The sequence below is a fragment of the Xiphophorus maculatus genome, chromosome 9 (genome assembly GCF_002775205.1).
Source record: "Xiphophorus maculatus strain JP 163 A chromosome 9, X_maculatus-5.0-male, whole genome shotgun sequence".
NCBI classification, from domain to species: Eukaryota; Metazoa; Chordata; class Actinopteri; order Cyprinodontiformes; family Poeciliidae; genus Xiphophorus; species Xiphophorus maculatus.
This window is the reverse complement of record NC_036451.1, coordinates 5628136-5652431: the sequence shown is the minus strand read 5'-3', so window position 1 is coordinate 5652431 and position 24296 is coordinate 5628136. Positions and strand designations below refer to the sequence as shown.

The following is a 24296-nucleotide window of genomic DNA, read 5'->3' as shown; positions in this document are numbered from 1 at the left end:
GCCTGGTTGTTCAGACAGTCACATCCCTGTGGATGCTTTTATTACCTCATGTTTTCTTCACCAGACACAGATTGTGTGGTGAACTTACTGATGTGTTCATGATAAAGGGATCAACCGCGGCATCGGACTTCACCTGAAGCATCTTTGAGGATCTTTTAAGCCTCACCTTGGATGAAACAAGATGGCCGACTCAAGTGAATCTTTTATGACGACTCTTTGCTACCTGGATGCTGTTTCCTTTGCTTTTATAAGAGTAGATGATTTATTTCTTCCCCACTTTACTCCCCCTTAAAGAGATGAGTCGTCTCTAGATTATTATAATGATGATGATGATGATGATGAACGGTACGTTGATTAGGCGTGACTTTAGGATCCAGGTACTTCATAGTTCATAAAGACTATGAACCGCAGCTCAGTGAACAGAAACTCTTTATTTTTGCCAAACTAATAATTGATGAAACATGTTTTGGTGTGACTTATTTTTTCTGCTATAAGATTTTTAAAAAAGGCAGTAAGAGCCGTGATCCCTGGTGCAACAGTTTGTGTTTATTTGTTAGTATTTTTGACTTTAGTGATTTAACTGTGGCAGTAGATTTACATGTAAAAGAATCATGTTTCATGCCAAAACTAAAAACTGCTAAAGAAGTTTGTCTGCCTGACTCGTTATTTGTTGCATCACAGTAAATAGATGTATGTTTCTATGATTAATCATAAGCTGTGGACTTTAACACTATTTATCTACGGGTTATTTCAAACTTTTCTTCTATCTTCAACCTCCTGAGCCTTCGTTCTCTTTTCTTTCTTTTTTTGATGAGGAATCGACCTCTGTGTCGCCCCAGAAAAACAAAATGTTACCCAATGTGAATGAAAAGTTTCCAGACGTGCCACTTAATTTAGAAAATTTCAGTCAATTTGAAAGAAAATGGTTCGATTTCATTTATTTGACAGTAATTGTTGGAGGTGCTAATAAATTCAACACAAGTGATTGTGATAAAAGCAATTATTTCTTATTGTGGGATCTCCTTCCAATGAATTAAAACCCTCACATTAGATTAGATTTTAAAAGTTTACGTTACTGCAGTGAAATATTTATTTTAAAGCTTCTCTCTTGCTGAGATCACTGAATTAGGTCAGCTTTTATTGACTATAAAACAGGAACAGATACATTTACAAAGTGGGGGAAAGAGGGAATCTTGTAAGGTTTGTGTAGTATGGTGATGGCAGCATCATGTTGTGGGGCAGTTTTGCTACAAGAGGAAATGATGCACTTCATAAAATAGATGGCGGCATGAGGAAAGAACATTATGTGGAAATATTGATGTAACATTTAAAGCTTAGGCACAGATTGTTCTTCCAAATGAACAATAAAAATTAAAAAAAAACTTCTGTGATAAATTGTCAAAATTGCTTATTTTGAGTTTTATATTTATGTTTCTGTGTGAATTTTGTTATTTTTGTGCATTGGTTTTGCTTTAAACAGTCTCACTCAGCCACAACTCCAGGAAATACATGTACATTTCTGTTTTTAATGACATAATAGTAACTCTCTCACATATTCTTTCTCTCATTAATGTGGCATTTAGCAAATAGAAATAATTTTGCTCATTCTAACTGACCTAAAATAAAAGACATTTGATCTAATTTAAATTCAGACAGGGAGGGAAAATAAATTATAATATAAATGTAAATTAATTAATATAAATTACATGTAATTTTTATTCACTGCATGTAAACTTAACTGTTCACTTATGTATGAAACAAACTAATATGATAAAATAAAATAAAAAGTTGAACTTACATCAAAGATTAATGCCTTCAAGTCCTCATCGTATCAGTCAGCTTCATCTCAAATCATCCATTTTGACACCTAAAGAAAGAAAATCTGCCGTTTTTATCAGAGATTGACACAAACGTATGAGAATAGCACGGATTATGCCATCAGATTAACAGTTTTTGCGACGTTAAACTGGACATTGGTTGAAATCCTGCGCGGTTTGTGAGCGGCAGATAGAAGTGACATAAATAACTGGAATCATTTCACTGGTTTGCCACGAGAGGGCAGCAGCAGTCAGCATTAGACTCACCGGACTTGTTCGCTGGATCGCTGTAGATCCAGTCATCCTGCGCCCCCTGCTGGACGTTCACTGTACAGGCAGAGCGGCCGGTTTCACCGAACCAACAGAGAGCAGCGGAAACTCGCATGTTGTTGAGAATTAGATATTTATTAGGTGCTAAATTAACGCTTTGTAGACAACATAATTTATGCAGGTGTACAGTTAAAAAAAAAAAACAAGTATTTTATGACGCAACAATGAAAATAAATGTCTTACAAAAATAAATGGCTCAAAAACAGTTTTTTAAAAAGACAATAAAAATCTCCATAAAAATGAAAATGCAAAACAAATTAAAGGCAATTTTAAAATCTACAGCAGATTTTTTTTTTTTTTGCATTTGACAGAAAAATTGGAATATTACAGCAGATTGAAATGAAGAACATGGTTGAGGGCAGGTTTACAGTGGAGTGCTCATGATAGAGAACATAAAACCAGTTTGATTCATTTTACTAACCAGATTTTAAATGACACTGATTAAAAAGTCGTCCGTATATAATAATAATAACAATGCTCTACAATCTGATATAGCAGACATAATTTCTGTTTGTTCTTGATATGTAGTATGAAATTAATTCCTTTAAAGTATGTACAGTACAACACAGTATACCACAATGGTCGTTTTATCCACTTTTTGGTCTGATCACAGTTATGAGTCAATAAAAAAACAAAAACAGTACAACGTTCCCACAGGCTGGCAGTTCTCTGATGGTTAAGGTGGCTGCAAATACTGACACTTATGTGAAAAAAGCTCAAGTGAAGCACGTCTGCAACAAAGACTACACCAAAGATTAACAGAGCTGCATATTTGCTGCCAAACAATCCCTATTAGCAGTTCAACCTCTGCCTGCGTCCGCAGCTTGTTGTTACCTCAGCTGGCTGAAAATCGGTTTCAAACGACTGCTTTCTCCTCTGTTCTATCAGGAGAGGCTACCACTGTCCACACCGCCTTCATTTTGCTCCAATAAGCAGACAAATGACGGTTAGTGATCAAAAAATGAAAGTAAACACAACTCTTAATCATTATTTTCCCAGGTAAGCTCTCTGTGCTTTGTACTGAGTGCAGTGTGAGTCTGGATGTGTGCATGTGTGTGTGTGTGCTGTAACTTTGGCCTCAGCATGCTGCAGTCTCTGAAGTATTAGGGAGTGTAGCTCGATGTAGCAATGGGTGAGTGGTTTTTGCAGTGCAGCCCACCGAGCGGAGAGTTGGAACAGAGCGGACCCTTCAGTGGTTCTTGTCGTAGTCCTTCACCATTCGCTTGATGTGGAACAGTTTGTGCCTCAGCCTGCGGCACTCCCTCTTCTTAGACTGGTACTCTGAAGTCTGCAGAGATGTTTGCTCAATTAGCCAAATAAAAAACAACCTGGAATCTACAGAAAACTGCTTCCCAGTGCAGATTATATAAACCAGTTCAGCTCACCTGCTTCAGATCCTTCAGCTGATTATATTCCTCTGCAACAACCTGAGAGACAATAACAAATGGGTCATTATGTGTTATTTACAGATTCTTGTCTCTTCTTCTCTAGAAGAAAAATCCTCAAGCACCAAAGAAGAAATAAAGAGCCAAGATATTTCAGCAACATCCTAAAGCACTAGGTTAGCAAATTAAATGAAACACATTTTATTTTAATGGGAGATTTTTGATAGAAAAGCACAAAATATCACATACTTGTGAAAAGGAAAGGGGACAAGTATACGATTTAAAACATTTTTAACACAAAAAGCTGAAAACTGTGGAATGTATAAGAATTCAACCAATCAGAATCAGTTATTCAACATTCACTGTGTTTACAGGACATGTTTTTAACAGCTTTTTGCACATTTACAGATAAATAAACTAAAACTTTCCAAAAAGTTTTAGTTTAATTGTTCTTTGGAAAACAGATAAGATAGAGAGAGTATGAGAACATCAATGTTAAAGTGTGAACTTTTATAACTGAATATTCTTTGATTTAAACGTTCGACTCCAGATCTAAACCTGCAGGGCAACCGATCCAGTAATGCACTTTATGTTGATCTATAACACAAAATCCCCAAAAAACACTTTGAAGATTTAAACTTGACAAAATGTGAACAAGTTCAACAGGTGTGTGAATAAATTAGCAAGTCACTAATCAATATCCCTTCCTATGCACTTCCAAAAATATCCCAGCACATTTATTAACTTCAATGTATTCCAGCAAAGATTAAAGATCAGTGTGTTCTTAGTCTTGAACACAACAAATCTCATTATCTGTCTTGAAAATTGCTGAGGCAGATAAAACTGTGCAAATATGAAACATTTTAAGGTCTTTGTTAAGTTGATGTCACAAATGTAGCAACTTTAGTCCAGTTTATGCTTACAAAATGCCAGAAAAAATCTTATTTCATCATTTTTCAGCTGAAAAGTTGAAGGTTTGCCTCTAAACTTCATTCCTGACTCTTGAACATTATTTTGCAAAATAAGGGAAGAATCTGAGCTAAAGAATCCAGCAGACAAACAACACGTCCAGCTCCTATTAATAATTTGCTTCTGCTTAAACATTCAGCCTAATATGGTTATAAGATGATATCAAACCTGGTATTTAGCTGAGCTCTCATCGAGTGTGTCCAGTTGCCGGCTGAGTTTGTTCAGCCGGTCGTTGATGTCGTCCATCTCTGCACACAGGCGCTTGTATTCCCGCAGGTCTGAATCAAACTCTCTCTTGTATTCATGCCTCTGAGAATCTGAAGTTATCGTCGGGTACACACTGTTAGGCAGACAAACACAAAGAAAAAACAAAGATTAAAAAGATCAGACTTAAAAATTAAACTCTTCAATCTGAGAAATCTACAATCATGATATTCAGTAGAGTCAATATTCAAATGTAAATGGTTTTCTGAAATATTTGTTCAGACAGATTTCTTGTCTCAGTCTATCAAACAACTGAACTGAACTTCAATTCACTCTGAGTCACATAAAGGTCAGGGATGCTTTCTTTGATGCATAAATGGGGATAATCTTGTAATATCTTTATTTAGGGTTGGATTTAAAATGACATCCATCAAAAAAAAAGAAAAAAGAACAGTACTGCTTTCGTTCTTTTGCAGTTTTCAGATAAAAATATTTTAGATTGGCCGGTGTATCTCAACATTTTACCTTTGTCCTACTTCTGTCTGACTGAAAACAAGCATGTGAAGGAGCGTGCCCAGAGGATTAACCCAGGAATACACACTAACTTCTTGCAGTCTTGTTGTGAAGGCATTCACCATCTTTTTGCTCCTCGCAACACTTAAAGAACATTTTTAAAACCTGGCTGCATCAAATTATTGTCACATAAGCTTGTTTCCCAAAGCTTACAGTTATTGATTTATGTCAGAAAATGTGGGTCTGGTCCTGAGGGAGAAACAGAGCTTCACTGTAATCTACATGTTCGGTTCTTAATTGCGTTTTCATCTCTAATCCAGGCAGTGAGTCAGAAGCCCAAAGGTAGCTCTGTCACAGAAACTTAGTTCTCACCTCTCCCATTCCTCTGCATCCAGTTCGTTTCCTGTTTCTCCTCCAGTTGTGTACTCCGTTTCGTACTGGGACTCGTCCATGTCAGGGTTGCGTCTGCGCCTCTTGCCCCTGTTGGCGGCTGGCCGGCGGCCTCCCGTTTCCTCCGAGGGGCTGGAGCTCGTCCTGCCGCCGTGGGAATACCCCTCTAATGGACGGCTCGTCATTTTTTCAGAGTATCTGCAGGAAAACGATTACATCATAATATTGGGTCTGACAGGTTAAACTACCAGACAAGAAATGTGGAAACCTCAGAAAAAAGAACATACAAAGAATTACTTAGTTATTGGACTAAAAAGCTAGTTACGCCAACCCTGTAAAGATAACCACAAAAATTAATTCCAACATAGTATTTAGCAGAAGCTAATGCTAACACGCTAAGGTCAACCAGGGTCAAATTTGTCATTACACATGACCTGAACGGTTGTTGTGTGTAATCTGCTGTGTATTTTTGCATCGCTTAAACTAAATTTAAAGCATTTTAGATCCAGCTACAGATCAGATCATCTTCAATATGTCATGATACGTTTAACCCTGGTTTCAATTCAAGTCCTATTAAGTTTATTTATACTTATTTATCTTTTCAACTGGAATTGGATATAAATTTGGTTCAAATTTAAGGTTCTAGAAGAACATTTGGACACAGGCTGTTTATGTGAAATTTTCACGGAGTCAGCGTTTAAACCAGCTGCGTTTCCTTCAGAAATGTGCGCAAATTTTTGTCGATATTCCGCTAATGTTGAAAAAAACACAACTTTGCAATTCTGGTGTTAAATAAAAATGACATGAGAATAAGTCATTAAAAACATGCTGCCCCATCATCCTCCTGTCGCCAGTGGTAACATCCGGTTGTTGATCTTGTGACGCATTTGATGCAGAAAAATGTTTCCACTGCACTTTTGCGAAATACATTAATTATAATTTCAATACAGCTGAAAAAACAACGCCTCTTCCTAGGATAAAAACCTTTTATAGAAAAACTTGAGTTTACTTCTAAACTGCCATATTTCTACTAATCAAATGTATTTTCATAATACTAAATTGCACAATATTATGGTAGATTGAAACATTTTTAATAAAGTTAAACTATTCTGAGGTTATTTTCCTTCTTTACTTGCTGTGAGGTACAAAAGCCTTCTAAGGAAGAAATGTACTTCCCAGAAGAGATCAGTATGTTTACTGATAACTTCCAAACGGAGGAAGGAAAGCGTTTACATGGTCACTGCAGCTGACGCCCTTCGCTCTGAGAACAGCAGCATATGGAGATCCTCAGTGAACAGGAGGCAGGTACGCCTCTGTAATAAGCTGTGGATGATGAAGCCCATTCAATTTCGTAGGTTTGTAGGGATTTGTGGAGAAATCCAAATCCAACGGCACAGATATTAAGGGCTATTACTACATAGTGAATTATGTCAGGAGCAGAGCACACTGCGGGACCGCAGGCCAGCATTCTTCTGCTTATGAAACCAGCTCTGTTTACTTTGCAGGAGAGGAAATCATTACATTATTTTCTACTTTGACTCAAACAGACTCAGGCCTGTGTTTTTGTGCAGAGTCTAGACAATCCTTAAATATTTCTTCCATGATGAAACCAAAAACAATCAGGTGCTTAAGAAGTTCTGTACTCTGATGACCAGCCAGCGCACTTATTCATAAATATCCAGCCTATTCTCCTCTGCTTCAGACAATCCAATGACCAAGAGGGGAAAAGAGAGAGAGAGAGTTAATCCAACAAAGGCTCAAAGGTCACAAACAGCTCTCCATGTGGGCAGGGCAATATGTTTTTATGGGCTTTAAAGCAGCGTAGTGATTAGAGCTGCTTCTGAGTCACATGTTTAGAAATTCACTCATTGTGGGAAAAGGCTTTGCGCTGTACGGACTCCTGTGTTGCCGCCACTGTTTTCCTGCTGCTTTAATATAGAAAAACTGACAGTTTTATAAAATGGAGTTTACATGTAAAAACAGGATCATCTGGAAGTGAGAAAAAAATTGTTACATGCAGTAATCCTGCACTTTCTCACGCTGGTAATGTGGATAAATATGTGGAGAAAAAAATACTTAGAGATTAATAGTTTATTTACTTCTGAGATGAGGATATCAGTGAGTTCAGAGGCATTTATCTGAAAAAGTTTATTTTAGTCTGTAGGGCAGTTTCCATGCACTGTAGGAAACTGTGCATGGAAACTGGTTCATGAATGACCAAGAACTGGGGACATATTTAAATTTATTATTTAAATATTTTATCCAACCCACACAGGTTAAAGATTAAGGGTGCACCGATTGCAGTTTTCCAGCCGATCACAGATTATCGATCTTTAAAAAGCCTGACCTGCCAATTCCAGTTTTGGCTGACACTGATCTTTTTATCTGAAATTTTGCTTAATATAGTAAGAAAGTCATTGAGTGGGCGACAGTGGGGTGATTATTGTTAACTGCAAATGTGCAAACATGACCTGGTGGGCCGGTCTGCCAGTCAAACCTCTCTCACAGCAGAACAGAAGAGGACAAAAGTTGATTTTAGACTTTTGCTGAGGTACAAAAGGTCGGTGGATAAGATCTGCTTCACATGTAACTAACTACCAGTCGATCACTGTTTTGCCAAAATTAAGGAAATCAGGGCCGATTTATCGGTGCTCTCCTCTCAAAATTATCTGTGCAGACTCAAATGCAATCAGCTAGCATAGAGGATCTAACTCAGTGGTGCCCAAAGTCGGTCCTCAAGGGCCGGCATCCTGCATGTTCTAGTTCTCTCCCTGGTTTAACGCACCTGGATCCAGTGATGGCTCATTAGAAAGCCTAAGAAGAACATTGACATGCTGAAAAGGTTGTTGGTACTACCAGGGAGAGAACTAAAACATGCAGGATGCCGGCCCTCGAGGACCAACTTTGGGCGCCCCTGGAACTGATTTGCACATCCTAGCAATTTAAAAGAAAAAAATAGCTTAACTTTAACTAAATTTAATTATTTAAATACAAAAACCTGTAGAGAAGTTGAAAACATCTTAAAGTTGTGCATTGTTACTTATTGTAATATAATGTTTGCATCTCCAAATCTGTGAATCTGATAAAACTGAAATAGGACAAAGGAAAGAGAAGAGAGAACAGGGTCGCCTACTGGTTATCGTCCTCGTTGTAGGAGGTGCTGTCCACCTTGGCGGGGGGGAAGGAGCTGACGCTGTTGGCTGAGGCGTTGAGCAAACCGCCTCCCTTCTCGGACACCAGCAGAGTCGGCGCATCCTGAACGCTGCGGCTTTCTTCCACATTGTTCACCTAAAGCAAGCCGGAAGAAAGTTAAAGAGAAAAGGCTGAGCAAACAAAAACAAACATCTGCGTTACTCATAAAGAGTCAGGGCCAAACCTCCACAAGCACAAGCTCTCTGACTCACATCCTACATAAATAAACATGTCTTCCTTTGTTTTTCTCATATTGTGACATTTTCATTTGCCCATATATCATCTACAGTCAATGTTTGCTCAACAGCTTTTAAACAGTACGGGGCGACATCTGAAAAATTAACAATTCCTCCTGGAAATCATTTGTTTTGCTACAGTGTGAGTTTATTTTCTATTATTTTATTATAGTACTTTCATTATTTACGGAACTTATTAGTCATTAAATGTCTATTAAATTCTCTAAACATTTTATTTGTGCCAACTCCCATCTAGCCTGGCTCTGATCTGCATTCGGACTAGTTGACACAAAACAAGCCAGATTATAATCCCCAACGCTGAGCAGCAATCTCCTAATGAAACGGAGAAGCTAAGAAATGACCGATATTTGAAAAACAACTAAAAAAAGCAACTAAAACCAGACTGCAAACACAACACATAAAAACTATTTTGTTTTCTCTTGCCTTATGTTTTCATACACATGGAACTGATGTTCTCTTCCTCCTTTTAAAAGTGAACAAAAGTGTAAAAACAATCATCAGGTCCTTCCTGTGAGGTCAGAAAGTTTCACAAAGAAAGATTCAGGGTGGGTTCAGTTCAGTTCGCTTATCTTAAACACTTGAACAAATATTGATCACCTTCTGCTGTATCACTGGCAGAATGGGCTTGGCCTGCGTAGATAATCTAATAACCAACTAAAACTAATTCACATGTTTTCATTGTTTTTGTCCTTTTTGGTGTTGCATGTTTTTGGTTTTACATACATGTACAAATGTTCATAAGGCAATTTTAATCCACTTCAATCTCAGAGTTTGAAAAGCAACATTTAGACATTTATGTCAGGAAAATCAGTTGTTGAAACAACTGAGACTCTTGCACACAGACTGTATTAAAACATGTAAAAAACAGAGATTACAGAAGACTACAACAGTGAGAAGCTTACTCCTGTGTAGGATTTCCAGAGATATTATGATGCAAGAAAAATATAATCCTAAAGGGTTTCTGTACTTTGCCTTTAATAGACTCATAAGCCTCATAAAAATAAAGCCCCTAATGCAAAATCGAAATCATAAAAAAGTACTTTAAGTATGAAGTTGGACAGGCTTTGAATAGGACCTGAGTTTAATAGTCGTGAAATGTTCTCCTGGAATATTCAGTACAAACTTAAGATAATCAGCTATTTAGAATATTTTTGTCAGATTAAGGGCTGAAACTGGGACTATTACGTAATTCCTGGATACATAGACGATTACAGCAACCATACAGACGATTCTCTGCCAAAATTAAAATACAGTTATAGCCAAAGACTATGGCTGATCAATGCCAGCATATAAATTACTAATGATAAAGAAAAAAATTTAGCATCCTGCATTTTCTATGTAATATCTTCACAAAATCTTGTAGTACAGCATTTCAATAGGATAAGAAAGAACTACAATGTATAAATCATTAAAATAACACCCAACCCTCCAGAAACAATAATCATGGTGGGTGGAGCAGGCTGAGTTCTGCGCGCCTCCCTTTCTTGTAGCTGCAGGTGAATCCTGTTTAGAGACGTTTTCATGTAAGAATCTCAACAATGTTTTCCCAGAGTGCAACACAAAAACCAATCAACTGTGAGCACAGGATGCGTTCAGAGTGAGAGGAGGACGAACCCGAGGAAGGAAAGAAGGACGGAATATGGAGACAAAAACAAAATCTTTCAGCAAATAAAAGTACCAAAGACATATCACAGACAGAAAGTGTCATAAGTTTAGAGGAAATAAACAAAACTGAAGGAGGAAGCAATAGTTAGACAGAAAGTCTCACATATCTGAAGCCACTTTTCATTTCTGTTATGAGTTTTAGGAAGAATCGTCCTGCTGGGACAGGCTATGCATGGCCGGAGGACGATAAATAAAAACACTGACTAAAACTATTTGCACCAAGGAGCATAAAATGACAAGTTCAATAATAAAGTCCGGTTCTCAAATATGTTAATATATTAATAAATGGGGCTTCTGCTGCTGTGTAACTAGATGAAAATGAGATTGAAACCTGTGGCTATTATTTACACTTCAAACAAAACTGCTGCTGGATTTTGTACATTAATATACTGCTAGTTGAATAAGCTTACATTTTTTATTCACTTTTAATCCATAGTGTCACATGATGCTTAAGGGAACAGTGTCTTTAGTTTATGGTAAGTTATGAAAATAAATGTCACTAGTTTAAACAGATGCTGATACAGTAAACTGTGCAGTACTGCGTAAAAAATATTCACACCTACAAACATTTTATTTTATTTGGATTTATGTCACAGATCAACACAGTTGTCTATAATTGTGAAGTGGATTGTAAAATAATACATGCAACATGTTTTTCAAATCTGAGCAGCAGTTCAGTCTGTGAACATTAATCTTCTTCTAAAGTTTTGCTACATAATCTTAACTTGATTTAAGCTTGGGCTTTGACTAGACCAGTGGTGCCCAAAGTAGGTCCTCGAGGGCCGGCATCCTGCATGTTCTAGTTCTCTCCCTGGTTTAACGCACCTGGATCCAATGATGGCTCATTAGAAGCCCTAAGAATAACATTGACATGCTGAAAAGGTTGTTACTACCACCAGGGAGAGAACTACAACATGCAGGATGCCGGCCCTCGAGGACCCACTTTGGGTCCCCCTGGACTAGACCATTCTACTATATGAAGATCTTTTGATCTAAACTATGTTATTGTAGCTCTGGCTGTATGTTTAGAGTCGTTGTGCTGCCTCCGACCCTCTGACAAAGTGTCAAGTCTTCAGTGGCCTCTAATAAGAAAAGCTGAAGAGAAACATCCCCACAGGATGATGCTGCCACCACCATTCTCAGTGTGGTTTGTGTATTCAGGGTGGTGCACAGGGTTTATTTGGGCCAAAGAGTTGGCTGATATTAAATCACACACATGTGGACTCCAGTTAATTAGCTGACTGCTACAGGCTTATGCATGCCACACTTTCCAGATCTTTACCTGTAAAATAAAAACATTAGAAATTCTGCAGTATTTTCATCCCACTTCAAATTATGAACTACTTTGTGTTGGACTAACACAGAAAACCCCAATGAAATGAACTGATGCTGTTTTTGTGAAGCAGCACAGCATCTTTAGGAAACTCTCCCACTTATTCATCTTCTGGATGTTTTTATCCATCACCAACACAGAGCGCTGCCTCCCTCCATCTGAAGAACACAAGCAGTCCTTCTACGACTGACTCTGATGACTTCATGCTGCAGACACAATGCAGACCCCCCCGGCCGAGCCGAATAAAGCCTGTGTGTGAGGTCATCAGGGCAAGCCGGGCCTCCCCAGTCTCCCCCACACAGAAAAGTCCTTAGACTAACCACGGCCTTCAGCTCTCCCTGGCAGAGTGTAACAGAAGTCCAACAGCCATGTGGATTTGCATGAAGTGCGGAGTGGAAGATAAGAAATTTAAATATAACTTGAATGTGTTGGCTGAAGCATATAAAGGATTCAGAAGACACCACAGTCTTAAGGCACAGAAAAAGTAGGTTACCCAACCCAAATGGGTGCCGTTTTTTAATCTTTGAATAAATAATAATCCGTTAGCAACATCACATTTTCCAGGGCTCGTATTTTATCAAAATTCTTGTGCCTTCTCCTAAGCCTTTCTAATCCTTATCCATACCTCCTTCTCATCATTTCCTCGAAAAACGCTGAAGTTCTCAAACGGACTGGTGGCACAACATGACTAAAGCAACAATAAGATGAGGATGACATCACTGAGAACCGCTCCATTATTAGACACAAGTACTAGTCAGAGGATTTACTCTGCTAGGCACAGGAGCCACCTCTCAGCGCACGATGCCGTTCATGAGGCAATGACACCCCATCTCCAAAACAAACGGCTCTATATAATCCAATATAACCACACATCTGCTTAAAGCTCCTTCTGCAAGCAGGCTTTGCAGGAGGCGGACTGAGCTGCAGAGTCTTTGATTGACTCATGAATTTAAATAATAAGCTTCCCCAGACATGATACAAAAATATAAGGCTCACTCACTGCATCAATAATGTAAAATAAAAATATTTTTTTACAAATTCCATATAAACAATAAGAACTGAGTGAAAGTAATTAATGTTAGCTGTTTTCATGCTGTATAAATATGATGGCACAGCTGTGAAAATAGGTGAAGTTAAAAGGATATTTAAATTTATTTTTGTTTTTCACTGGGTTTGTGTGAAGTGCTGATAAGCAGTGAAAAACATCCCACACCGTCTTGGAAAATAACCAAATATCAGCTGGAGCAAACCTAAAGGTTTCGCAGAAGAAGGGTGAAAAATAGATAAAATATTTATTGACTGATGTTCTTTTAATGTTTTTTTTTCCTCAGAAGTTTTTAGTCACTATTTTCTCAACCAAACAAAACCCACAACTTTATTTTGTGGGTCAAAACTTTTGCACAGTTTCAGTCACTACTTTCCTTTAAGCGTTGATGATTAAAACCCAAACCTTAATGTTGCCTTTCCTGGATTTATAGTCGTGGTGTATTTAGTTGCTGTAGTATTTTTCTTTCTTTTTACATATTGTGAGATAACTTAATATTTCTTGACTAAAAGTTCATGTTCTATTTGTTTTTCAGACAGATGGGAGCAGTAACCTCACCTGACCTGATCTAATCATAGAGAAAATAATATATATTTAATTCATTGAAATATCACAGCAAGAAAAGAAGTCAATATTTCTCACTTGCATTCATGTTTCAAAATCAGTGAGCACTTCTACAACTACTGCTCATGTATAAGGGTTTATTTCTGGTCTTCATTTGTAGATGTGTACAGGCCAAGGTCCGACAGAGAGGTAAACAAAAAGACCAGGATATATATTTTTACAGCTGGAGAACGAACCTAAAATAGAGTAGAGGTGAGTATTTTACAGCACTCAGATCACATGCATCCAGGCCTGCAAAGTCAACACAGAGTCAGAAATTAAGTGTTAATTTTGAATGCAAATCCAAACATGCTGTTTTTACAGCTTTTGAATGGCTTTTATTTTGAAAGTGCCTTTCTGTTCGGGCAAAGCTCTCCATTCAGGAGAAACACTTTGAAATCAAACTGTTTTGATGCAGGAGCATCCTCATGTGTCCGTCATTATCAGCTGATGCTGAAAAGAGAGAATGATACAGGAAGTAGATTATTCCCTCCAGCTGTCTTTAGAGGAGTGGAACAAAAGCAGAAGAAGAAACAGATGTGTGTGTTCATTTAGAGAAATCGTTAAGCATCGTTCATATAGTAGTGAAATTTGTTGTGTCATGCACAGACTTCTTCTACCTGATTCTCCAGGTAAAAATACTAAAACGTGCCTGCAGTATTTTTGCTCTGAATAGTTTGACCATTTTAAACAACCTTTGTTTTCAGTTGTCAGACATTTTATATTTTAACAATTTACTTGAATGTAAACATCCATACACTTGCTTCCTGCTTATGTTGTTTTTCATCCCTCTGTGGCTTGTTGCAAACAATTGATGTGGACAATATTCACTGTGGAGATTTCATCCTTACTGTCACTACGTTCTTTGGCAGATGAAAGAGAAATAATCTGCTGAACCACACTCCACTCCTTGCTCCACATGTTTTTGCTTTAGTAAAATACTCTTTCTCAGAAAAGAAATAAACAATATTTGAAACATGACAGGTTATTCATTAACCCATATCTCGCATATTGGTGCGATTTAACTAGAGCGTTGTTGACGCTTAAAAATGCAAAGCAAACAAAGCAGAGAGAAACCAGCAAGCCTCTCTGTATCTTCTAGGGTAGTTAATGGTTACACAGAGTGAAACCCGGTTATGAACCAGGAGAATACAATCACTGGCTACTATCAGCTCTGACCCTGAACAAAGTGACTCTGTTATAGGAAACACTGTCGCCAAGGAGTGACCATGTCCTCCGTGGATCTCATGAGAAGCTCATTTTGACCTTTAAACTTTAAAAAAAGCAATGAAACAGATGAGGGCTGTAAACTGCAGAGCAGCTTCAGGTAAAGTTAAACCTCAGTGAGGTTATTTACAGCACCTGAATCACCTTCTGTTTTTACACCTGATGACTACCTGCGCCGTGCAATAACTGCCTTGCTCCAGACCTACTCAGTCACCCACTTAACTTCGCAAAGAAAAACAAAGCTGATGGAAAACAATTTGACATAAAAGGGTACACAGTTTGACAGAGATTAAAAGAATAGGTCACTTTTTGTGGCTGAATCTTTGACCTAACCAACAGCGGTTCAGCATTTTATAATCTAATCAAATCTGTCCGTGAACGTTGTATTCCAGGATTTAAACACTGAGTGACCTTGTTTCCTGACTGGAAGCTGTGCATCCACAGCCTCAGGTCAGTTTGAGTCTTTTTCTTTCCTTCAGTTTAAATCCCTCGTAAACTGTGCCTGTCAGACAGCTATATCTCTTACCCATTCCTCTACGTCTCTGCCTTCTGACGTTTTCCCACCAACTAGAGGCTCTTGCCAGTAGATATTTGGTTTTCCGTAGCGCCAGATCTTCCCTCTTGTTTTCTGAGCAAAGAAAGCAGCAACGCCCAAAGCGATGACCACCAGGAATCCGCACACCATGGCAATCGCCTGAGAAAGTAAGAACACGATGATCAGATCCAGAAACTTCTCAGAGATAAGCTGAGCCATAAAGTTAATTTATCCTGGTACAGAACGGACAGAGGCGCACACATACTTTCAACAAACACAGAACAGTTTTTAATTAAAAGTGTAATAAATGTAATCAGATAAGCATAGATACTGATTTTATGTTTTCTTGCACTTTATTGGCTTCCTGGACTGTTTTTACTTTTTAGTCAGTTTTGTTTAGTATTCACAGTTGTAAAAATGTTTTTAAGACAAGTTAATAATACTTTAAGCTTGAAATATTTTTCCTTATTTACAGACTAAGTGCATTACAAATCATCTTCATTTAGCCACAAATGAAAGTGCATTTTTGTATATGAATACTTCTGGAAGTTGACTAATTAGTATCAACAGAAAAAGCCACAGACCTCCTGGGGGTCCACAAAACAGTAGTGGTACAGGTACTGGTTGTACATAGGAAAACCTCCCAGTCCTCCCATCTGTGAGTAGCTGGTCTGATAGAGGCTCTGACACATCATGAGCATCGGATTATACATAATGTTGGAAGAGCTCTGGGCCATGGGATTTACTCCGACAATGTAGACAATGGTCATGATGCCCTGAAAAGTAGAAAAAACGTATAGATATTTAGTCATACTGACACAGAGCCACTCCTGAGTTATCTGTTCGTTACGTCACTGAACTGAACATATGGCAGGAACGAAGGGTAGAGTACATGAATGACTAAACCAGATAACTACCTGCTGAGCTACTGCAGGTTAAAAGGAGCAAAACTGCTATAACCTTCTGCAATGCTGCGTTTTTTCAATGTATTTTAATGTATATTTTGACTATTGTCTGTGGTTGGATGGATAACACCCTTCAAAAAAGATCCAGTGTGTCGCATGCACCCAAAGTGAAATGGGATTATTTCTCAAATCAGAAGACAAATCAAGATAAATGGAATTAATTATTAATTATTAATGACTGATCGCAGAAAGCCTTCTCAAAGTGTGGTAGATAAAATCTAATGTTTCTTTTTTAAATCCTCTCTATGTTGGACAAAACTAATGCTACTCATTTTGAGGTGCACTGAAAAAAATACCTTGGTGAGTTATAATTCATCCGCTGGATGAATAAAAAACAACATATTGTAAATAATTTCTACATTAATGATGTTTAAATAGTAGAAATATTGTTGTTTAAAGCTTAAATGATCAAGTAAGCCTCACATGTTCCCTGACCCTCTATAAAAACTGTCAAACTGTGTTTTCCTTAATCATAAAAGTTTTGTAAGTATATATCACAACAGATAGCATACAGTGTATGTATTATAAATAATGGTTAATATTTAGTGTTACCTGCAAGACCCCCATGAGAATGCTGGCTATAAGGACGGCCAGGAAGTACTTTCGGCCACGGACAACACTGGACTTAGAGAAGCTGGCGATGAAGAATGACATACAGCCGATAAAGTTGACAGCTGCCATGGCAATCATGGCAGTTTTGGCCGAGTAAGGAGACACGTAGGAGCCGTAGTAGTTCCCATAGCCTCCATAACCCCCATAACCTCCGTAACCTCCAAGGCCTCCGTAGGACGAGCCGTAGCTGCCTCCAGAGTAGCCACTGCCGTAGCCCAGACCGGAGCCGTAGTAGCCGCCTCCATATGAGTACTGCATATCCCACATTAGAGTCGAAGCGACGCAGGCGAATATGGCCAGACACAACACTATCACTGTAGCCATCATGGCCTTGATGATCCCAGGAGGTGACCGCCATTTGTAGAAGTGCTGCGGCCGGTCTTCGATGTAGTAAGATCCCGGCGGAGGTGGGTATGCGTTGTAGTCGCTCTGAGGGCCATGGAAGCTGCCAGCAGGACCGAAGCCGTTGTTGGACGGCGGGCTGTAGGGGGGGCTGTAGACTGGTGGACTCTCGTAATGTTGCTTGTCAAACATCGCTGGAGGAGTCCAGAACTGGAAACAGACGTGAAGAATCAGAGAGTGGTAAGAACCAAACCAAGAAGAGCAGTCTGACTCAGTTTCTCAGCAAAACTGATATGAATAATGCTGGGTGGAAAGATAAGGGTTAGTGAGGCGTGTCCTCCACGGCTAATGAGGCTTAGAAACAGAGCAGTGTAAATGTTTTACCATCTCAAGGCAAGTAAGACCAGTGGGGGTAAAAACTTTATGTTCTTCAAAATACCGTGCTTTACAAAAACATTCAAACTCTCAACGTTTTCACATTTTGTGACATTACAATGATACATGTCAGAGTATTATTATGTTTTTATGGAACAGAGCAACACAAAATAAACAGTAATAGTATAATTGTTAGGTGGAATAAAAATGATGCATGGTTTTAAATCTTTTTAAAAACTAAAAGTCTGAAAAGTCCAGTTCCAATAGCTGCCTTCAGGAGTCGGCTAATTAGTTTTCTTTGTTCAGCCTGATGGTGAACAAAGAAAACCCCCAAACAAATCAGAGAAAAATTTATAGGAAGAAGATAGGAGAGCAGTTATTAGAGAAACAGTAACAGGATAATTATGAATTGTACTTTTTGATTTTTTCTCTTCTTTGTTATGTTGCTATGTCAACATGTGACCTTTAGCAAACTGATACTCAGATGACTATCTTAGATGAAACTAAAGTCTGACTTTTTGACAACATGCAATAATATCCTGGATGTAATCAAGAACACTCTGCACACATTTTCCCTTACAAGAGACACAGCGGTGGCTGTATTATTCTGTGGTGTGCTTTACTTCAGCAGGACAAAGAAGTTGGTCATAGTGGCTGGGAAAATATCTGACAATACAGAGCGACTGTAGTAGAAAACACTTTAGAGGCTAAAGACCTACAACAAGGAAAAAATGTTCACCTACCAGCTGCACAACTCAAAATAATCCAAACTAACAATTAAAAGACTTTAATCAAAGCGTATTTATGTGTTACATTGGCCCAGTCAAAGTTCAGATCTAAATTCAACCAAGAATCACAGCCAAACCTGAAATAAATTCTGACACACAGGACAACCAACAATGCACACACACACTCACAGACCAATTAACCTAACAGTTGTGTTTCTGGACTGAGGGAGGAAGCCAGAGTACCCTGAAATAACCCACAATGCACAGGGAGAACATGCAGAAAGACCCCAGGCTGGGATTTGAACCCAGGCCGTTCTTGTTGTAAAGCAATTGCTACTAACTGCTCACCGTTCAGCCCAGACTTTAAAATCCATGCATCATTTCCTTCATTATTAACTTAGTTATCATGATTATGCTCATTTTGGACAAAATTCCTAACAAATAAAATCAGGTTTCTGGTTGTATCGTGACAAAATGTGAAAATGTTCAAGCTGTTTTAACCCTTTGCAAAGCACTTTGTTACTTTTTAAATCATGTGATTGCCTTTATTAGAAAGAAGTACAGCAGCAGGTTTAGACTGAAGTCTCTGAAGCAGCTGTGTGGCAGAACGCAGTGGAGATGTTGGTACCAGGACAGAAACAGAACAACAACAATCCTCTCCTTTCTGTCTCTTCTGGCTGCAGAAATCTATCGCTCAGCCCACACTGTGAAAAAGATTTTGAAGGTTTCAAATTCACTCAAGCAGCTAAAATGTTTTCTGCTACAAACTTGCAGCGATATGCAAGGCCACTGTGTATATAATTTAACAATGCCCATTCTTCTGCACAGAGCCCTAAAGGGAGTGGGCAGGAAACACGTATGACTGGGAAACCATGCGGGCAGCAGGACGAATGAACCGTTGAAAAGAAAAACTTCCACTAGTATCCTTTTTCTGCTATCTATGAGACTCTAGAAACACATATTTCATTTTTGTCTGTAGCTAAATGAATAGATAAAGTATCAGTGGTAAAAAATTCCAGGAGATACTCCCAAAGCCCAAGGTTACAAGTTGAAAATATTTCTTATCTTATTTGACTGATAGCACAACAGTCAGATATTCAGCTGACATCCATATAAAAGAAGGGAAACAAAAAATAATTTTCATTCTTTTTAACAGTGATATATGGACAGTTTTGACATTTTTATTCACATATTGGTCACTTCTAGTTTAAGTTCTTAGGACAGACCATTGACATGTTATTGATTAATAATTAAGTAATTAAGTCAATAATTTCTTGTCAAAAATTTGAGCTGGACCAGCTGATTCAAAGTTGTTAAATTAATTTTCTCTTTTAAACGATGACAGCACCAAAGCTCTGTGTCTATTTAAAGATGGTGTTAGCACTTTATTGGTTTATAGTTTAACCTGTCGGCACAAAAACATCGTGCCAACTGTCAAGCACGGTTGTGGAGGTGTAATGATTTTAGCACTTTGAGGCTGACATTTTAAATAAAAAAATGTTCTCCCTGATTTTTCCTTCTGAAAAAAGGTTTAACTATTTAACTAAGCCGATTGAAATGTCAAATGTTCTCAGAACTAATACAGAGCCAATCAACTGATAAGAATATTATTGAAAAGTCATTTCATTTCAGAAACTTTATCACCAAGTGAAACATATTAGATTAATTACACACAGTTTTGTGTTAATTATGATGATTTTCCACTTGGTTAATAAAAATATGACATTTAAAATTTTAATATTACACCAGACCAATAAAAAAACATTTTATAATAGAGAAAGTTTAATTAAAGGTATGCATAATACCAGCTGCTTTTAATGTGACAAATGAGCTTCATCAGAAAGCATGTTTTAATTTATTGAATATGACTGTAGTGTATTGATATCAAAGACATTACAAAGTGCCTCCTTTATGAACTCAATAGCTTTGCTCTACACTTACAGAAAAACCTCCAAACACATTTTTGTTCACATTCTGGTTTCTGCAGAACAGTGAAGGAAGCCAGGAGCAACACAGCGGTCCATTCAGAGGTTCTGACACAGAGACAGACAAACAGCTGCTGGCACCGTTCACACTTCATAACTCTCCTTCTTTATAGGTCGTGGGGACACACAGCAGAGGAGGTTTCGCCTCAAAGCCTCCATCCCAGACACCTTCCCATTACGCCCCCTCCCCCGCCGTTCCTTCATCCTCTGTCCCCCAGCGCTTCTCTCCCTCCCAACACAACTTCTTAGCTTTTGTTTCGGGAGCAGAAGGGCCAGAAGTCAAGGCTGCTCGTCACACGAACAGCGTTGCCATGGATTCAGAGTTTTAAAAAAAGAAAATTGGGGCATGTCCAGGGATCAAACAAGGGCTCCTTTGTGCAGCTCCTGAGGGGGGTGAGGTGAGACACAGAGCAGAGGACAGGTGGATGGGTGTCAGGTGACTTTTATTATTGATCCGCAGGCTGTCTTGCATGAGTGTCCTCCAGTTTACTTCCTGCATGGCACTTTGTAGATAACTGGCAGGAAATCATTTCAGAGATTTTTCTAGGCAATCATCCTTGACTTAGAGTTCCTATTAAACTAAGTACTCCAACTCAAAATTTATTTTGTTCTTCTACGTAGTGAGGGCCGGTTGTGAAACACTGTGACCAACTTCTTATTTAAGAGAAAAAAAAACTGACCTACTTTTATATGTTTCTTAAATCACTAGTTATCAAAATTGTGCAGCAGCCTGAGGCAGCATTTATCATGACTGATCAACAATTAAATATATTAGGAGCAGAAGCATCAGACAATGTGTGATGGAGAGAGAAGTTAAAGGTGATTTCCTTTAAAAAAGCTTTTCGAGGTATTGAAATTCAACTTTTAAAACTGTCATAAGCAATTTTATTTTGGTTTTAACTCAGTTAGTGAGCATCAGTTTCCGTGTGTTTTAGGGGTGCACCGATTTATCGGCCAGCTGATTTATCAGCTCCGAATTCCTTAATTTTGGGAGATCGTTTATCGGCTGATGCTTACATGACTTGCATGCTCTGATCTACCTCACCACAGACCTAAAATCAGAAACTGTCATGCTCTATTCTGCTGTGAGAGAAGTTTGACTATTGCAGTTAACAGTAGTCACCCCACTGTTGCCAACTCAGCAACTTTCTTGCTATATTTAGCAACATTTATCTTTAGTCGAGAGTCGAACTAGTACGGTCATAAATATTACCAAAACCCATTGACCTATTGGTTTAGTATTTTTTAAAGTATTTGCGTCCCAGTATGGAAGAAGCATTTGTCTACAGCTGGCTTCCATGTTTTGTTGCTCTGAGGAAAAAAGCAGTGAGTTTGGACGACGGTCATGGGTCAGGTCAGACACCCACCAGCCTGAACTCCACGGAAACACAGAGACTCTATCATCTGCCGCTGATAAAGGAATTCCAGTTATACAGTCACATGCTGCACAGCAGTCAAAAATAATTAGGCAACAGACCAATGCAGGCAGGGTCCCACTGACACACACCCAGGAGTCAGCCAAGGCTTCCAGCACGAGCCCACAACAACACCGCACAGTCAAGATCTCCTGAGGTACCAAAACATAATCACAGCTGACAGAAAAATGAAAAACAAAATGGTATAAATTCCTGTGGTGTGTGTTTAAGCAACACCCTTGTCTTCTGAAAATTAGAACTTCCTGAGTTAATGAGCATCGCTCAGCTAAAATCCAAACCAAAAATGGTGAAGAACGAAGCAATCCTTGAGAGATTTGCTTGGTTGATTGATTAGGTAACTGAAGAAAAAAACTGATAAACTGTGAAAACAGCAGGTAAACTAAAACAAATCAAATATCTCAGGCATTTACCATTATGAGTAAAAGCCTCACACCATTATTTTTTCACAGTATTTAAGTCAAATTTAATTATTTTTTGTCTTTTTTTACGTGTTTGTGATCCTAGTTTTAACTATTTTTAAGAGCATCTAAAATATGTCTACCTTTATGTCCAATTATTAAAACGATTGCATTTCCTCAGTCCTTCAAACCCATGTCACCTTTACCTACACATTTCTGTTTTATTCATAATTAGCCTTGGTTAGGTTTGATTATTTTATGTTTTTAAACATTCAGAGTTGCCCTCATTGTGTATGAAAACAGGTCTATAAATAAAAAGCACATGATTAGTAGACAGTACATAATTAACGTTAGTACATAATCCTTCTGGAGTTTTAATAATACCCATGTTAGCCTGGTGTTACCAGTAAACTGGTACCTAAGTGTATTAAGTAATCATTCCAGCATCAGATTCAATAGTAGAGTTTTAAAAAATTCAGTCAAATTACATCAAAATTAGTTCTCCTCGTTCCTCCACATGATAAATGTCTGTTTTAGGTTTAATCCTCAACTAAAACGACAGAGAGAACTAATTTTCTAATCAGCCCATAAAATGTCATTATATCTAATGTGATTAATTAAAAAGAAGACTGTCCAAAAACATAAAATGAATAGCAGGTAACAACCGCTTTTATCTACTTTTTGGTCTTACCTGAAGAGGAGAATACTTGGTCAACAGGGTCTGTTCCCTTTTTCCAGTTAAAGTCTCACCTTCCGCCCAAAGTTTCGTCTCAGTTTAGGTAAGGTGTTAGACTCTCAGCACATTGTCTTGTTTTAAAGTCGCTGTTACTCACACTCTTTTTGCGTCAAAATGCCGTTTTTTTTCTCCGTTTGAAGCGTCAGTCCTGATCAAACTGAACGATTCTCCTGCTGCAGCCTCCGAACAAGTGCTCTGCTTTTTGTCCCGCCTATCCGCGGTGATGAGCCCCACCGCACAACACCTCGACACCTCCGCGTTTCATCCGCTAGAGGTCAGGCTTTCTGCCTCAGACAGCAACAACACTGAGAAAAAGCGCAACTTTAAATCCATGCGAAATAATGGATGGTACAGCAAAACTTCATTTCTAAATCTAACAATATAAATTTATCAAAGTGCTATTTTTAAGATCAAGGTGGATCTAGTTCTCCTTTATTTCTAGCTTCCTTCACAAGTATAAGGCAGAAATCTGGAAGTTATTTAATCCTTCCCACATCAGTATTGAATACATTGTTAAAAATAGCAACTATTTCGAAACTTCAGCCCTTTTAATGTTCATAGATGATTTCCAAAACATCTTGATCTAAACACCAACTTATAATTAAATTTGTAAAGTTGGTCTTTTGCATTATGTAGTCCGCTGTACTTCAACCAGCCATCCACTAGAGGGCAGCATTCCCTTAAAACTTTACAGGTAATCCTTTGAAAGTATTATAAATAATCCCAAAATAAACATCTAGCCTAGGGGTATCAAACTTATTTTCATTTTGGGCCGTATCAAAAATATGAACGTTCTTAAAAGGGCAGGTTGTGCCACAATGCATTAATAAACCCAATTAAATTGTTAAAATATCAATAAATAGCTGTTCCTTCAGGATTTTGTAATTGTTTTAGTGGTTTTTTTAAATCAGAAGTTTTGTGATGCCAAATTATAAATGTTTGTTAGGAATTTTTAGGATGTTTGCGCTAATGTATGATGTTAAATGTGACTTTTTATTACTCAATACCCTCTGGTGGCTTTCACAAATCATTACTTGTGAAAGTACAAGTAACGACTTGTACTTTCACACTCGGCACGGATCAAGAGCTTCTACATTTATTCATACCTCTGGTACATTTTACGTATCATATTTCACAAAATACATTTTTGTGGGAGAGTCAGCAAAAGCTTACAGCGCCTGGTAAGGAGCACAGGAGGAGGTCAACAGGGTTTTTCACACCTGTGATCTCTCTTTTTTATTTTTTTCCCCTGGA

The 24296-nt window shown here is 38.1% G+C and overlaps 1 protein-coding gene across 2 annotated transcripts; it reads right to left on the bottom strand.

Moving 5' to 3' along the window:
- Positions 1-2201: 2201 nt before the first annotated feature.
- LOC102237620 (occludin-like) lies at positions 2202-23232 on the bottom strand. Of its 2 annotated transcripts, XM_014470564.2 has the most exons (9): positions 22998-23232; positions 16983-17594; positions 16050-16241; positions 15457-15624; positions 8742-8896; positions 5591-5806; positions 4670-4841; positions 3533-3574; positions 2202-3435 (listed from the first exon to the last, which is right to left on the bottom strand). In XM_014470564.2, the coding sequence occupies exons 2-9, from the start codon at positions 17574-17576 to the stop codon at positions 3337-3339; spliced, it is 1638 nt and encodes a 545-aa protein (XP_014326050.1). In that variant the 5' UTR covers positions 17577-17594; positions 22998-23232; the 3' UTR covers positions 2202-3336. The 2 variants fall into 2 exon arrangements, with proteins under 2 accessions (XP_014326050.1, XP_023195926.1); XM_023340158.1 differs by lacking the exon at positions 22998-23232 and having other exon boundaries at positions 16983-17659.
- Between the last annotated feature and the right edge of the window lie 1064 nt (positions 23233-24296).

What these genes read in the sequence shown, in the direction of transcription:
- LOC102237620 (XM_014470564.2), bottom strand. Translation starts at nt 17,576, where the DNA reads ATGTTTGACAAGCAACATTACGAGAGTCCACCAGTCTACAGCCCCCCC. An exon ending in GATGCAGAGGAATGGGAGAG is followed by an intron (nt 4,842 to 5,590) that starts GTGAGAACTAAG and finishes TCTGCCTAACAG; the next exon opens with TGTGTACCCGACGATAACTT. An exon ending in AGCTGAAGGATCTGAAGCAG is followed by an intron (nt 3,436 to 3,532) that starts GTGAGCTGAACT and finishes ACATCTCTGCAG; the next exon opens with ACTTCAGAGTACCAGTCTAA.